We start from the raw sequence: 17,355 nt of genomic DNA, 5'->3' as shown, positions 1-17,355 counted from the left end.
TGAATTTAAATTTAGAATTTGAATTCAAATTTTGAATTTGAATTCTGCAATCCATACGACAGCAGCGACGCTTATTGATCACGCCCAACGTTGCTCTCTCTTTTTTTTTTGAATTTCAATTTTAAATTTAAATTTGAATTGTTTCAAAATTTAGCATGTGTTTATGTAAAATCTTATATAAGGTGTGGGATAAGATTAAGGGGGATATCCTGGAAATCTTGTTTTCATCCACCTACAATGTGAGTCGACAGCAAAGGTTTGGAAGGCCTAGCGCCTATTGTAATTGGCTTTCGGGCTTGGGCTAAGGTTAGGATAAGCTAATCCCTCCTTAGATTGTTTTCGTCTTTTTTTTTTTTTTTTTTGAATCAAATTAGCAAGCTTTCCTCATTATGCATCTCATGTGGGTTCATTCAATTTGGATAAATCAAAGGATAAGCTGCAACCAGTAATCCATTAGTTCCAGCATTTCAAGAAAGAGAACCATCCTTCTTGTGCAAACATCGAGATAAGCTACAATCAGTAATCTCGATCTTGGACAAAGAAATTTTAAGTGTGCCGAATATCAAATTTATTCGGCGTTGCCTACACCCGATCGAGGCAGCGCTATCATTCCAAGGGCAGATGCAAAGAAGGCAAGGGGACTACGTGGTGTGGAGATGGTCGACCGACGCACCCCATCAATTTGGTGCTTTCATTGAGAGCCTTAAGAGGAGGATCTCGGGAGGTAATGCCACACTTACACTTCTTAAATCTATCTTATCAAAGAGTAGTACATGCTATATCCTTCATGTGGAATTGTTATCTTTAAAATTCTGTATCATTATCAATTGCTTGGGAATGAGTTGTTAAGTATTTGGAGTTGATTGTGAGATCTAAAATTTTGAATTGAGAGAGTCTTGAGTTGTAAAGGGGCAGGTGTATCTGTGCCTTCTTTCGAGTAGATTGTATTGAAGTTTTTGATCTTCGCCGTGTTCATATAGGGATGGCACAAAAGTGAGGCTACTGGTAGTATCTTGTGCTAATTTTTCAACTACAGTGAATCAGAAAACTAACTTAGAATCAAGCGCTGATTAAGGAGAACTTGAGGGGCTGAATTTTCTATAGGTATATTTGGAAACACTGTAAAGTGGAGGCTGATTGAGGGTTGGATCATCCTTTGGGTGACAACCGCAGGAGGTTTGGAGTGGTTTTGGGTGGAAGAAGTGCCAAAAAAGAAAGAAAGAAATTCTGGGTGTTGCGATCATCCGCAGCAGCCATCTAATCATGGAATTCGAGGAAAACTCTAACTCCCATTAACAACGACTTGAAACCCTCAAAAGTCAATCTAACCAAGTAAACGAACTCTTGGAAAAACTCTTTACCTCCATGGCTGAAATGAGAAGAGTGACAAATGTTAGTTTGGAGAGATTGGAAAGAAGATTGGGTGAGGGTGAAAGAGAAAAAAATCAGAGGGAGAGGTCTTGTTCGCATGCCTTACGGTAGGGCCAAGCTAGAGAAAAAAGAGAGAGTGAATGTGTTAGTGGGTCGGCTCCCGACCATAGGGGTTATTATGTGAGGAAAAATATGAGAGAAAATGTGAGAAGAGGGAGTAGGATCGAAGGCTATGGTGCTTGTGTAGATAGGTTTGGAGGGAGTATGAGACAAGAAGAATGTTATGAAGAGAGTTACGGAGCCAGAAGAGAGGCTTTATCATGCCCCATGACATGATGGCCAAAGAGGTCATGAGGAGAGAAGAAGAAGAAGGCCACATGTAGGAGAATATAGTAATGAAGAAGGGAGTCCAAGAGCTTAAGATCGGAAGTCAAGAAAACCAAAAATAGACTTTTCGAAATTTAGTAGAGGAGATCCATGGTTGGATAAAGCGGAGCAATTCTTCTATGTGTATGAAGTACCCCAAGATGAGAAAGTCACCTTAGCAAGCTTTCATTTGGAGGAAAGGGCTAGCCGATGGTGGAGGTGGTTAAGATCCATTTATGAGAGTGAGAGAAGAAGATTGGAGCGGACGACCTTTGTCAAAGAGTTCATGATACAATGGGGCCATCGCCGGTTGTCAATCATCACGGGCAATTGGCGAAATTGAAGAAAGAAGGGAAGGTCCAAACCTATATTGATGAATTCCATCAACTTCAAACTATGGTGACGGGTTGGCCGGATGAAGCTTTTTTGGGAAACTTTATTGATGGGTTGAAACCTTGGCTTTTGAAAGAGCTAAAATTGAAGTAATCAGCTCCTTTGCAAGAAGCCATGAGGGTAGCTGAAATCTTGAAAAAAAGCTACTGTTCGAAGAGGAGAATGATTAAGGAAATCATTAGCAGCTGTGAGCTTAAGGTCTTGCAACCAAAATCAAGTTGGAAGGGCAAAAATATTTGATCTTTTGACTTAGTTAAATCCTACTTGGTCCCTGGACATGGTCAAATCTTACTTTAGTTACGAGTTTAGTCATGAGACTTAATCTAAGTTTTGTCATAAGATTAATTTTCTATTTTGTTCCAACACCCCATCTATTTAAAGGATAGACATTGAAAAATAAAGGTAGAATATTTTGGCTTGCAAATTGTTTGTGATCTAGAGGCGAGAGGCTTCTTCTTCTTCTCCAATAGATCTGTTCATACAACAATATTCCAACTCGTCTTCCTGCTCCAGTTCTTTATGCTGTCGGTTGATTGAATGATTCGAAAAATGAAAAGCAGTAGTACTTCACCTAGAGAGAGAAAGCCAATAAGACCCTTACCTCTCACCTCTCCTTCTCCTCTCTACTTACCCGATCTTGGGACTTGAGGAAACCCCGGTTAACCCAGCTAAGACGATTAGGCGCGACCCCTCTATTGTCTTAGGAACTCAGAGAAAAATCCTGTGCTGAGCTAAAAAAAAAAGTGAAAGGAAGGTGGTGGGGTGAAAAGCACTCCATTCTTTGGTGAGACTCCAAAGGCTCTTCTTCTTCCTTAGTAAGATGTTAGAAAAACTTCTTGGATTTTGGGTATAGGTGAGACTTTTATATTCAGCCCATAGTTATCTCCATTACTTTCAACTCGCAGCACTTTTATTGTTATTGTTTCAATCTGTCATTCATCATAAATCCCCTTAGGTTTTAGACCTCAAACGTAGGCCTTGAATCCTTTATTACCACATCCTAACTCAAATTATCTTTGGGTTCAACCAATTTCAGCAATCTTCTATAAAAATTCAGCAGCACCCACCTTCATTCTGCGTCATTGACTCCACCACTGGTCTATAAGCCTCCGAGATCCGAGTCTCCGCCGCACGCCGAAGGGCCCTGATAACGCATCTGAACACAGAATGAAGAGCAGAGGAGACAAAGGGCAACCCTGACGGAGGCCAACCACAGACTCGAAGAATTGAGTGGGTGAGCCATTCACGAGAATAGCGAAGGAAGGAGCGCACACACAACCCATGACCCAGTCAATCCACTGCTCATGGAAACCAAAGCTCACCAGCGAACTCCGCAGGAACTCCCAACTCATCCTATCATAAGCTTTCTTTATGTCTAGCTTGATGCTCATCAAGCTCTTCCACCTCGGGGCTTTCCGTAAGTCGAATAAGAATTTCTGGGCAATAAGGATATTATCTGTAATGCTTCTCCCTCCCACGAAGGCCCCCTGCTCCGAACTGATAAGTCTAGGTAGAATGCACCGCAACCTAGCAACAAAAAACCTTTGTCGTGGCCTTATACAATATAGTGCGCAAACTGATTGCCGGTAGTGGCACAGCTCCATGGCATCCTGTCTTTTCGGAATCAACGTGACAAAGGTTCTCTTCCAATCTGCTGGTAGGGCTGTGAGCTAAAGAATTGTTGTATAACCTCCAACACATCCTGCCAGATGATCGACCAATACCTCCTGAAGAATATCGAAGGAAATCCATCCGGCTCCGAGGCCCTATTCTCCCCTAGGGACCACAAAGCCTCTCAAACCTCCTCGATAGTGACTGGTCTGATCAGAGCAGCATTCTCCTCCTTTGAAACCCTGGCAGAAGGAGGCGGCATGGAAGGCGAGCTCCCCCTACCCGTCTGGTCTGTCCACCTGGACTTGAAGAACTGCTCTAGCACTCTTCTAATAACATCCGAATCCTCAATCATCTTGCCATCCGGCCCTCTAATACCCATGATTCTATTCCTCTGCCTTGTGATGATGGTTGACTGATGAAAGAATCTGGTGTTGTTGTCCCTCTCCCTGATTCACTGAATCCGAGACTTCTACCTCGAGAACGTCTCCTAGAGTGAGTCATGAGTGGATAGATGGGATCTAAGCTCCTCCAGGTCCGCCGCCGATAGGCCCCCCTCTGAACCTCTTGGTACTGCAGCTTGGAGATAACCTCTTCGGCCTCCTCTTCCCTCTTGAAGATGTTGCCTACCTCCTCCCTATTTCATCTCTGCAGCCGCCATTTAGTTATCTCCAGCTTGCGAGAAACTTTATACATGGTATTGCCCCCGACCGGCACCCACCACGCATCACGAACAATCTCCCAGGAGCGGGGATATGACATCCATAGCTTCTCAAATCTGAATGGACTACGGTAAGGAATGATGGATGAGGTACTCATTGGAACCGGACAGTGGTATGAGGCGATCCGAGGTAGATGACTCACACAGTAGTCTGGATAACTCTGCACCCATCCAGTCATGGCGAAAACTGTCAATTCGCTCCTAGACCCCGACTTGTCCCTGCTGATTGTTGCACTAAGTGAACCACGGACCGTCAAATCCGAGGTCAATCAGGCCATTGCTCGTGATGAAGTCCTGAAACTTTCTAACCTCCCTCTTATTGGATAAGGTCTTCCCCCCAGTTCGCACCTGCTACAAACCACCTGTGAGTGGTACTTCTAAACAATGTAACTTAGCACTCCCCGAACACAAACAATACAGAATACTTATATTAATACAACAGACACAACATCTAAGAAAGACTTACTATACCCATACGATATATGTTTGAAGATCCCCGTTCAGTTTTCAGGACTAAAAGGCCCGTTCCATCGCGGTCTGAAGAAGCAACCAAAACCATCCCAGCACAGTCGTCTTGATGTCCTATATATGGCACCTTGAGCATCGCCCTGCCCCTGCACAATGGAATATAGGTTCCAGTGCATAACGTCCTGAGAGGTCCAAAAGCAGTCTAGTTGAAGAGCTAGTTTAGCTATGAAACCAGCAGCTCTGTTGGCATCACGATGAGAGTGGGATGCAGTAAACTGGCATAGTTTGAGGTTACATATCTTCCAGTAGCGGTACCTTCAATGATCCCCCAATTTCGCCCCACTCGTCGCCGAGGACGACCTCCCCACGAGGCTACGAGCACGTTGCCACCATGATCGAGGCCATCACCATCGATCTCGCAAATGCCACCATGATCGAGGCCATCACCATCGATCTCGCAAATGCCACCATGATGGAGGCCATCACCATCGATCTCGCAAATGGCTAGGATGTCTTTGCATACAACCGTGTCCTGATCCTGATTGCTAGCCACCGGTCGGGAGATGCATCCCCTTCCTTCATCCAAGCCCTTGCCCACCATTGAAGACGTCCAGACTACCATTGCCGAGGAAGGCATCATACTAGCCCCGATCGATCTCCTCATATTCGACAACCGTGATGCTACTGGCCATCCTATCAAACCAAAATGGGCTATCAATGGAGGGGAAGAGCGCGACTAGGCTGACGCAGATGCTGGACCGATCGAAGAACGTTTGAGGTTGGCAAGAAGTTCTTGCTGTTGGTGGTGCAGGCGCTCGCTGCCCCCAGTGACGAAGGTTGCTACGCTAGCAGAGGATGGCGGAGGCAGATGCCTAAAGAGTTCCTCTTCTTCATGGCAGCGAGTACCTAATGCCTCATCTCGCGAGATTCGTGAGCAAGACCGGAGCAAACTATGTGGAGGATCCCGCCGTCACGCCAGTCACAGGTAATGCTGAGATTGATGAGCCAGTTCAGGCAGCTTATCTTTGACGGCAACAAACGATGGAATCCGACGTAAGAAATGTCGAGAGTAACAAGGCGGGTCGACCTTCAACTAGAGCATCGAAGTTTCCATCGTCGGAAGCGAAGAGGAGAGGGAGAGCAGGAATAGGAATCAAGGTACTTGCAACTTTTGAGCCAATTTGACCACTTTGACACTGTAAAATATATTCAACCGGCTAACCGAAATATTTAAAATGTCGGACAAAATATTTCCCACAAAAAAAGTTGGATACATTAGATTGAAGGGTGTTCAGCCAAGCAGATACTCAGATCATATAGGGATAGCTCGGATTGCTTGCGTGCATTTATGCAAAGAACTTGGACGGAGAATAACTATAACTTCAGCCAGAATTGCCGAACAACTTGGTTTGAAACTCGAAACATGGCTTGAGATTTCTCGAACTAAGACTGGATGGGCCCAAAACTTGGAACGCTTCCTTAACAATCTAGAGTTTTTTTTAAAAGAATGCAGACAAGGGCCCACCGCTTGGCCGTCTTTAGAACTTTGTCCGTTTGGCTTGACTCCATTAGACCTGATCAAATCAATAGTCCTTGAAAAGACCTGCAACTTGAAAAGAACATCTTTTTCAGATAACCCAAAGCAAATCCCCGACGGCGCTTCCTTTTTCTTTTCCAAATTCCTAACCATTCATTAGAAGTATTAAAATTGTTGAAAAAAAGAAGAGAGAAGAGAATTATACTTCTACCCATCAATTACAGTATATAGGAACAATCTTTATATAATAATAGGAGGCTGACGAAATTTTGCAAGGCCGACTAAGTTTAGCACAATCAATCACAAACCAATCAAGATGAAGTTTGGTAAAACTGACTAAATTTGGCATAATCAATCAATCAATGGATTCTAGCATCCCCCTCAAACTCAAGGTGGTAAAATGGACACCAACTTGAGTTTGGAAACTAGAAATCGAAAGATGCCAGAATGATGAGCTTCGGTGAAGGCATCTGCAAATGAGGATAGATCTTAAAGAGAAGCTCAACGATTCTCGCAGACGAAAGCACCATAAAAAAAGAGCAAGAGACCTCAAATTGGATGATGAAAGAGCCGAGAAAAGTAAATAAAATCGGAGGTTGAGGCTGGAGTGGCCCCATGCAAATGTAAGCCTCCATGATGGAAAGCGAAACCACATATGCCAAGTTTATCTTCACTAAGCTTTTGACGGTACGGTGTGGCACGCTGCTCTTACATGATCGAGGAAGAAATTATGCCTGCTAAATTTACCTTCGCCAAACTTCTGACAGTACGATGCCGCCTTCATGAAGGAACAAGAGCACCGGAAGCGGATGCTTAGAGAGATCAACTCCCTTATTTTCGGAGGAAAAGGAGCACCGAAAGCGGATGCTCGAGGAGCTTTAACTCCCTTATTCCCAAAGAAACACGAGCACCAACAGTGGGTTCCCGAGGAGCTTAACTCCATCTCCAAAGGAACAAAAGCACCTAAAAGCAGGTGTTCAAAAAGTTCTGATACCATTTTGAAAAGAAAAAAAAAAAAAAAAGAGAAGAAAATTATAATTCTACCCTCATAAGAGGTTGATGAAGTTTTATAAGGCCGACTAACTTTCACACGATCAATCATAAATCAATCAAAGTGAAGTTTGGTAAGACCAACTAAATTTAGCACAATCAATCAATCAATGGATTCTAACAAAAATATAACAAGCATTTTCACAGGAAAAGGATTAAGGCAAGCTTCTGGCTTAAGATACACACCACACAACAAAAAGACTCGACTGATACTGCTAACCCCAATTTTGCACAACAGAATCCGAAAAAATAAAAAGCTTGGATTCTCTTATGCCTGTGCACGGTGTACCCGCCATGTGCCCCGCGCATGACTAGTGTGTACAACAGGCCCTGCGCACTGCATCGGCTGAGGGCCAGCAGAGGTGCCGATGTAGCGTGGAGGCCTGGACTCCAAGTCCATTTTCCTTGATTTTGCAAAACCCATGTTTCAGCTGCTGCACAACCCTCAGTATCCAAGTCCAAGCTTCAGAGGAGTGTTTCTTTAGTTATTCTGTAAAACAAATGCTCGTGGATCAATCTGAATTGCTTAAAGAAAAACAACAATCTGTGCATCTTGCATCAACCCACTCAACCATGAAGTAATCGTGCCAATAATGAAGGATAGTTGGCAATCTAATTAGCCAATCCTCATAGTTCCAAACCTTCCGTTCCATATTGCATGAGCTCACAACTTCAGTATCCATACCCTGCAATGCACCAATACCGAATAGAAATAAATGTTTCAACTCTTTCTATGCAAATTCATTGTTCATCATAGATCCTATCATCATACCTGATAGCAGCGGCTGAAAGTGTTAAAACTGCACTTTCGGAGGAGGCTGTCTTCCAGGAGACCAACAAATCAAAGATCCAAACTCTCCAGCTAATTCATCAAAAGGTAAAGCATGCTCAGCCAGAGGCAGAAGACCACCCCCAGAGGACCCCTTCTAAAAGTTTCTCTGATATCCAAAACATGCATGTGCCACGCAAACAGACTGCACAGAAACACATCCCCCCCCCCAAACACAAACACAGAGGGAGGGAGGGAGAGCTAGCCTGTCAAGCTTCAAGAGGCTGGAACAGCAGGTTTGTTATCCTAAAAGCTTCATTTCAAACTGTTGAAGACAGCAATTAGATGAGAAAAACTCCCGCTGAAAAAGGGTACCAAGCTTGAAGATTTTTACACCCAAAAAAAAAAAATCATAACCATAACAACAGCCATCTGATTTTTGCATGAAATGACAGGATGGTCACAATTGTACTCAATAAAAATATTTTGCTCGATCCTGGTATGCTGAAAATTTTGCTTATATTTAAAGCTCTCTAAGTCTCTTGCTTCGACTTTTTCGTAGGCATGGCATCTCGATGGAGTAAGATGCCATGCCTCAAGATTAGCAAGAAACTCTGCAGACATGTACTTTCATGAAAAGATTCAAACGATGAAACATTATCTTTATGTAACCATAAAATATTGAACTTCATCTACCAGATTAAAAACTATATCTTTCACAGCATGCTGATCCATCCACCTGAACAAGTTCAGCATCATAGATGCTACACCTGAGAAAACCAGAATAGGTCCAGTAAAGTTCAGTGGCAACAATTATAACCACTATATCATCCATACCATGTCATAAAGTTCCTTGGGCACAATATACAGAGCTTGTGTATTTTCAATTGTTGCATATAAACCTGTATAAGCATATCATGGTTATGCAGTGGCATACATAGCAAATTGGCATGTTCTGATATTTGTAGAACAAGAATTAATGTGGTAGGTATTCAACCAACTGTTTATCAAAAGTTTCTACTCTTCAGTATAAGCAAATACAAGTTGGATTAACTCAATTAAATGCAAAACTATACAAAATCCATCAATAATTCAAAAGTATTATTTTGTATATTTTCTTTTGCTGAATGAAATTCTATCATTCACTCCCAATGTCAAGATCCAAGTTAAAATCTTGAAGCTGATGAATGGTTGCTTTTACTTTTTTGCTTCACCTCTTGATCAGTAGAGCATTTCAGTGCTATGTTCTGTTTCACCCCGTATCATGTTGTTCAATGTTTAACTTGCATAGTAGAGATTTTCAAATGTAGTGCATTCAGATGTTTAATCTAACTGGTCAGCAGCATCATGCTAATTCGGTTTTATTCAAGTTGCTACATGAATCTAAAGGCTCAAATATTTCATTAAGATGTTTATAAGCTGCTGTATTCATCTTGCATGTATAAAAGGGGTGCAAGAGGAAGGAGTGAGAATGCTAGTCATGCATGCACATTCACCAGACCTGGAAATACAACAGAAAATTCTCCAACTCACCATACATAACATGGAAAAAAGACTTAACTATCAAGCACATCAAAAGAGTGCATGATGGGCAGCGACCATAAGTTGTCTAACAAAATTTCAGATTATGTAGTAAAATGCAGAATTTCTTTCTAACAGATTTCTTCAAAGCAGAAAAACACTGAAAAAAGTAAGGGTTAACAAAAGAATAAAGGAGTTACAAAAGCACAAAAATGTATGAGAAAACAAAGGCACAAAGGCACAAACCTTCCAAGGCTTCTAACCAACACCAAAATGACTCACTAATAATATAATCCATCCAGTTAATTCCAAGCAACCTTTCCTCTTAAACAAAATTAACTATATACTACTACATGCATATTTCCATTTCAATTTTTTCAAACTGAAGACTAATTTCATAACTTCGAAATTAACATATCTGGGAATTGGGTGTGTTGAGTTGCTACCTCCAAATACTGTACTCTATTATAACAACACCTTAATTATTATTGTTCCTACAATAGAACATCTCCTTCAGATATTTTGCTCATAGAATTCCTGCATACCTAATTCCTTGAAATAAAATAAGTTAAACATACAGTATAACAAAAGAACAGTAATGGCAAAGAAAAATATAGTCAGTGCAACTTCCTGAACCAATGTATGCGGATTGAATTGTGCCCGTATTAAAGTATGCAAACAAATTTTGAAATGGTTTTTATTGTTTGTGATGTTCTAGTTTTGAAATACTACATGTTTAAATAATCCAAGTAATATATAAAATGAAATGCTTCTTGAATATCAGATGCATTTTTTCATGCTATTTCCATTTATAAATTCTCATTTTCTGAGTTCTCCTGTAAAGTATTCCAAACATGCATACTTTGCTTCGAAAGCTCTTGTTGAATTCTTCTAGATGTAAATCTGTGCAATTTTTTAAGTTTATGTTATATTATTTGAGTAAGTCATCCACAAAAATGGAACAGATTTATTCCAAAAAACCAACATGCTTGAGTTAACAATTGCCTTAGTTCATAGGTGCTTGTGGCATGGACACAAAAAAACCAGAATCAGCAAGTTATGAAAGTGAGCATAAATCTACTGAGCATGTCTTGAATTTTTTTTTTTTTTAATCACAATCTTCATAACAAGGGATTTGACCACCTATATTTTGCACAGTGCAATCAATTTTCATGGAGTAATTCATACATCAAAGGTCCACAGCTAGTCTGAAAGAGAAGCGACAAGAGAAATGGAAGACACTCCACTTATCACCTTATGCTGTCTAATTTTTGTCAAAATATGATGAAAATGCTGCAAGAATGTATGAAGTGTATAATAGACGAAAAACACTACCATCAACCTGTCCCTGTGGCAAGCTTTACAAGCAACCAACTTTGATCCTGAAAAATGCATGAATAATATTAAATATATCCTCAATATTGAGTACTTAACAGTGTCAGATTCTACAGATGACATCAAAGCGCTCCAAAATTAATCAATAGATCAGAACAATTGATAATAGCTGAGCACAGAGAAGCTGCTTATACATAAGAGATTCTGAATCAATTGACCAATAAAACTTAGCAAAAGAAAAGAGGGAAAACAAATTGAAAATGTAAGCCTCAGCATGAAACATAGAACAATAAGCAAATGTTCGAACATGACAGTTCAAGATGCCCTCGTTAACCACATACATCTTTAAACCTGCTAAGTTCTATCCGAAAAAGAACATATTATACATCACAATGAGCTGCAACCCTTTCTCTAGAGAACATACTCAGACAGACAAGCACTGGTATATGCACGCATGTGTGCCCTCTCACAACCCAATCGCAAGAGAACTGAAAGATAAACGCCTGCATTCAATTGTCCATCTTGTCAAAGCGTGTACGATAGTCCCCTTTGGCCTAGGAGATTTTGTTGCTTTCTGAAAGTTATATCATACAAAAAGTCTACTGATGGTGATCGGAATAAAATTTGAATATCCACAATTCCACATAATCCCAACTGATTGGTACATGGTAGCAACCCACAACCCCATCCAACAAGAAAAATTCCAAACCACCAGTGGAGCAAAAAAAGGGAAAAGGGGAGTGGAGATAGAATCTTGGTTCTGAAGCACTGAAGGGGCAGGCAATATTGTGTCTGTGTTTTAATGCTGAACCTTCCAAACATAAGAATGGAATGATTTTCATTGCGTCTAGTCGTCTCTTCTGATTAAACTAAGACTTTGTGCCAATATTCAATAATTCAAGAAATAAGTAAAACAAAATGCTTCTTGTGATATCATATAAATTTGGATGCAATTCTATACATATGCTCTCATTCGCGGAGTTATGTTTCGATGGGTTCAGCACCTGCAACCATTGCTTCTAAACTTATCTTAGGATTGTCTGGATTTAAGACCACAATTGTTAGGATTGTCTGCAATCCATGATCAAATTTAAGCCTAACAAGCCAGTTGGCCATTGCCTTAGTTTATAGAAGCTTGTAACATGCACACAATGCAAGCAAGTTATGAAATTTAAAGATATAAGGTAGCTTGGAACTTGGAAGAAGGTTTTGCAAATAAAAATACTGACGATCTATATATCATGGGGTTCATTTATGGATCTTGGTTTAACTTTCCTCTGTAGATCATATATCCCAGGCACGCAGCTAGCCTGAAATGGAAGTGACAAAAGATATAGAAGATACCAACTTTACATCATATGCTGACTTAACGTGTCAAAATCAGCTGAAATTGTTGCCATAACATCCAAACTGTAAAATAGGTGACAAACCCCATCACAATCTTGGCCCTGTGGCAAGCTATACAAGCATCCAACTTTGGCCCTGAAAAGTGCATGGGGAATGTCAAATATGTCCTCAATATGGAATACTTTTACAGTATCAAATTCTATGACTAATATCAAAATGCTAAGCACAGAAGCACGTTGGATCACGACAAGAGGCCTGTTCTAAAGAAATTTCAAATTAAAGCAGTGAACTTGATAAAACTGAGGCGGTAAACAAAGAAAACAAATTATAATTGCAATCCCTGAGCATGAACCCTTAGGATTTTAACTCCAAACATGAACCATTTAATGTTATGCACGTACTCACATAATGAGGGTTCAAAATGCCCTTGGCAACAAGCATTTCTTTCAAGCTGCCAAATTCTTGTATGAGAAACCACAACTGAATTGGAAAAACCTCAGCCTCTCCACTAAGAATACAAATTATTCCCCACTCAACTGTTATATAAGTGTGCATGATTGGTTGATTGTCCATCTTGACAAAGCTCGATGAGAGCAAGCAGGTAAGCAAATGCCCCCTTTAGGCAATAAACTTAAATAGCATCAACAAAATCCACGTAAAAAGAAAAGCATAATCTTTAGATAAGTTGCTAACAATTTGCTGAAGATCATCACTTTAGAAATTGTTCAACATTCCACTATACAATAAGTATGGATAATATAACAAGTATAACAACTATATAAACTAACACAGATTGGGCCAGGAGATCTTCAATGCTAAGATATTCCATTGCTTTATGAAAAGTAGTAGCATACAAAAAAACTCGCCATAGTAATTTACTGTTGCATCCTCAAAACCTGAATACCCATGTAGCTACAAATGAATGTCTGCTTTACAGTGATATGGAGAAATTAAAGCAGCAGTAGTAGAAACTAAAGCACAAGGAACCCTACAATGATCTAAGAATAATGTTCTGAGAACTATGACGAATATCTGTGTTGGTAGATGCAAGATGCCTTAGCTCTAATAGATGTTCGTCATTTGATATGTGGAGCATAAGGCGGAGGTCAGTCATCAATGCTTCCCTTTCCCAACTTAAGGGCCCAGATGCATATAATGCCAACATGGTGGAACGGTAAGCATGTAACTCTAAATGATGAATTTCTTCCTCCAGTGCCTTTTTTGCATGAAGAGAACAATCTCTTCCTAATGCACAAGAAGAATCAGCATCATCAAAATGATTATCCAGACCTTGGGGTGGGCTTGCAATAGGATAGTGGAGAGACCTATATGGACTTTTGTTAGGACTACAACTACCAACAGAGGATGAAACACTCTCAGCATCATTAGGCCCTGCACTTCCTATGAAATGATAGCCAACATTGGCTAGTCGTTTTTGCTTGTCCGAGCCTATTTCATAAATTCTGTGGTTTAAGGAAGCATGCATGTATTTTTCACCAAGCACGTTACATGGTGAAGCAACAGCATCTACCTTTTCTAGTAATTGGGATGAATGCCTTGCAATAATTTGCTGATGCCTTCCTTCTTTCTGGACTGCTCTCATCTTTCTGCGGGTTCCAGTGCATGTATCAACCGGGAGTGATCTTTTCTTCATGCTTCTTGAAGTAGGCTCTGCATATCCATTATTATTTTTGACATGAATTTGCTCATCTACCCTGTATTTCTCCAACTCTATGCATGACTGGGGTAACTGGGGACTGAACTTTACAGTTTTTGTCTGGCTGTTTGTAAGCCCATCATTACATCTTCCAGAGTCCTGCAAGCAAGTGATGAACCATTAGATAATAGAAAGGAATAAGAAAGGCAGAAAAAAAAAAAAGCTTGATAGCTAGCTTAAACATCAATTAAATAAGTCAATTACAAATGTTTTCAAGATGACTCTAAAGTGAAATCAGAAACAATTAAAGCAAAACCATTTTTAAGGGCAAGAAAACAAAGCATAGAAAGTCAAATGCACCTACTTAGTAAAAAGGTAAAGCTAATGATGTTTTAAAGGGGAGAAAAAAAACAGCATGCTCTTAAAGCATCATTGAAAAATGACTGTTCATCCCTTGAAAAAAAAATCTAATATTAATAACAGGATTTTATGATGCTACCTTCTGAATCACAACCCATTTGTTGTCTTGCCAAGATTGTCGTACCCTGAGATCTGATATATAGACTCTGAATTCCCTGAAGGATCCAAGGTGTCTGACAAAATAGAAATTCCTAGCAACAACCTTTGACACTTCTGCAAGCTTCCACGAGTTATTGTCAAATACCTCAACAATGTCACCAGCAACCCAGCTCCTCGGCGCCTTAACAGGAGGAGGACATGGCCTGATAACCTTTCTTGATACTTTTTCGACAGCCCCATCCATATCCGGCAAATATCGATCGTACCTGACACTGTAGGTATGCCCATTCCCCGAGATGATCTCGGCACACCACCAGGAGCCTGAGGCCACCTCCCTCTTTTTCAATACCTCCACCTTACTCCCTTTCTTGAACCTCATGAGCATAATGATGTCAAAACCCAGATTTCTAAATCCTCGTGGGGGCAATTCGCAAATGAGATTCGAAGTGATAAAATTCAAAACCTTTGAATTCCTTGCTAACTCTGAACCAAGATCATGACCCTATAATTAGATCAAAAGACATCAACTGAGGATTATCGAGATGCACGGAAGAAAGAGAATTATAAACATGATGTCAAATTGCATTGACAACTACTGCAGAACCTTAATAAGAAAAATACAGACGGACGCATCAACTAAAGCAGACTGCAATGAAAGAAGCCACAAATCTTTCAGCATAAACTAATTAGCACACGGAAAAATATTAGGCTTACCGAGGGAAACACAAAAATCAAAACACTAATCGCACACAGACAAGTCCTCCAGACCAATAATCGGTTAAATCGTCATCCCACGATCGAATGCATCATCGATCATCAAAGTTTAACAGCATAAAATATTTATTTCAGTAGATGAACGCAAGAGTTATGTGCACTAATACTCTTCAAGACCCTCGAAATAGTCCAAACCCTAGCCAAGATAGATTCTCACAAAATCTTATAACTCGCCGATACTTAGAAGATAATCATATAAAAAAAAAGAATGAAAAAATATGAATAATACATAAAATTACAAGTAAAAATTGAAAACATGTAAAAAAAAAATCGCGGATCCTCGAAGCATCGCAATAGAAAATAGGAGACGAAATCTCGATTTCCATCCGCTCGATTCAACGTCGAATCAAAATCTTAGAAATTATTATCGATTTGGAACGCTAAATTTCGATTGAGATTTAGAAGAACTCCACCGACCTCTCTCGACGACGACCGTGACGAAGAAACTCAAAAAAATCGATCGGATGGAAGAACGGGGAAGGAAAGAATTCTTTTCTCTCACCCCCTCCTCTCCCTCTCTCTCTCACCCCCTCCTCTCCGGCTCTCCCTCCTGTTTCCTCCTCGTAGTAATTTTTAGCTGGGGATTTCAAAGGAGCTGCGGAACTCATGAAACGGAATTGAGGAACCCATCAAATCCGATAATCCGCGTCTCGGTCAAGTCCGAGTTCCCGTACCAACTAGGAGACCGTCCGCCAATCTCAGCCGTCCGATTTATACGATTGCATATTTTTTTTCGTATACAGGGTTTACGATACGATGGGAAATATTGAAAATGCCGAGATGAGTTATTCCGGGCACTTCATCTAAGCTGGTTGGATAAAGGCAAAAGTGGTTGGATAATATTTATCTCAATTTATTTTCAAATCTATTCTGATATAATATAAGCATCCGATTAATATTTGTATTTGCATTCATATCTGTTAAAAAAAAAAAGATAAAGATATGCATAAACAATCATCCTATCATATTCAATTTTATATGTAATTTTATTTAATTTCATATAATATTTATATTTTTTAAAAAATAAATAACTAATATGCTATTAATTTGATTTACCATCTATTTAGTAATATTTTTTGATTATATGGTTATAAAGTTTAATTATCTGATTTATATCCATTTTTTGGTATCCAATTTGTATTTATATCTATTTAAAAGAAATATAGATATGAACTTTTGAATCAAAATTTTTGAACTCTTTTTCTAATTAAAAATAAAAACAATCATGAGGATCTATAAATAAAATATTAAAAAATTCAGTACAAATATCTATTAGAATCATCCACAAAGTAGATCTAGTATGGTTAGAACTATTTATTTTTAAAAAAAATCAAGTTTATTAAATCAGTCCAGAGTAAATACAACCATGAAAATCCACAAACACAATATTAAAAAAAGTTAGTACAAAATCTGTTGGAGACTCCCAGTGTGATTAGAACTCTTTTTCTAAAGAAACTAAATTTATTAAATCAATCTAGAAAAATACAACCGTGAGAATCCACAAATAAAATATTAAAAAGTTCAATACAAATATCTATCCGATCCATAACACCATAGAATTTTTTTTTTCAGTTATAGTTAATTTATATTTAATTAAATTTTTTTTCAAAGTTTAGACTCTATTATTTTTTTTTGCTCTTGCATGTTGATTTTTTTTTTGTTTCCGCTCATTATAAGGTGAAGATGTGCAGCCCTAATATAATTTTGACATAACCGTTTTCATCTTGAGCTGGGCTTTTTTGTCTAGGTTGGCGTTTGCTGTGATGCGATCGAGACGGAAAAGGAGAAAAATGTGGCGGGTGGAAAGAGACGAGGCCTCCATGCCACGGGCGGCTTAGCGGTTCACCTGAAATTATCCCAGGAGCTCATATTGTATGAAAAGCCATCCAATCTACAGCTCTATTATTTTTTTTGAA

At 39.6% G+C, this 17,355-nt stretch overlaps 1 protein-coding gene across 9 annotated transcripts; it reads right to left on the bottom strand.

Annotated features, from left to right (window-relative positions):
• Positions 1–7,568: 7,568 nt before the first annotated feature.
• LOC120106090 lies at positions 7,569–16,054 on the bottom strand. 9 transcript variants are annotated; one of them, XR_005508322.1, is made up of 6 exons: positions 15,857–16,054; positions 14,646–15,167; positions 14,021–14,305; positions 8,290–12,624; positions 8,085–8,203; positions 7,569–8,007 (listed from the first exon to the last, which is right to left on the bottom strand). XR_005508322.1 is itself a non-coding variant. In XM_039118964.1 (3 exons), the coding sequence occupies exons 2-3, from the start codon at positions 15,048–15,050 to the stop codon at positions 13,478–13,480; spliced, it is 1,233 nt and encodes a 410-aa protein (XP_038974892.1). In that variant the 5' UTR covers positions 15,051–15,167; positions 15,857–16,053; the 3' UTR covers positions 13,296–13,477. The 9 variants fall into 9 exon arrangements, 1 of the variants encoding a protein (XP_038974892.1); XR_005508323.1 differs by having other exon boundaries at positions 8,090–8,203; XR_005508324.1 differs by having other exon boundaries at positions 8,159–8,203.
• Between the last annotated feature and the right edge of the window lie 1,301 nt (positions 16,055–17,355).

The sequence above is a fragment of the Phoenix dactylifera genome, unplaced genomic scaffold, assembly GCF_009389715.1.
Source record: "Phoenix dactylifera cultivar Barhee BC4 unplaced genomic scaffold, palm_55x_up_171113_PBpolish2nd_filt_p 000454F, whole genome shotgun sequence".
Taxonomy (NCBI): domain Eukaryota; kingdom Viridiplantae; phylum Streptophyta; class Magnoliopsida; order Arecales; family Arecaceae; genus Phoenix; species Phoenix dactylifera.
Note: the sequence above shows the minus strand (reverse complement) of the source record. Positions and strands in the feature narration are given on the sequence as shown.

What these genes read in the sequence shown, in the direction of transcription:
- LOC120106090 (XM_039118964.1), bottom strand. Translation starts at nt 15,050, where the DNA reads ATGCTCATGAGGTTCAAGAAAGGGAGTAAGGTGGAGGTATTGAAAAAG. An exon ending in AATGGGTTGTGATTCAGAAG is followed by an intron (nt 14,306 to 14,645) that starts GTAGCATCATAA and finishes ACTTGCTTGCAG; the next exon opens with GACTCTGGAAGATGTAATGA.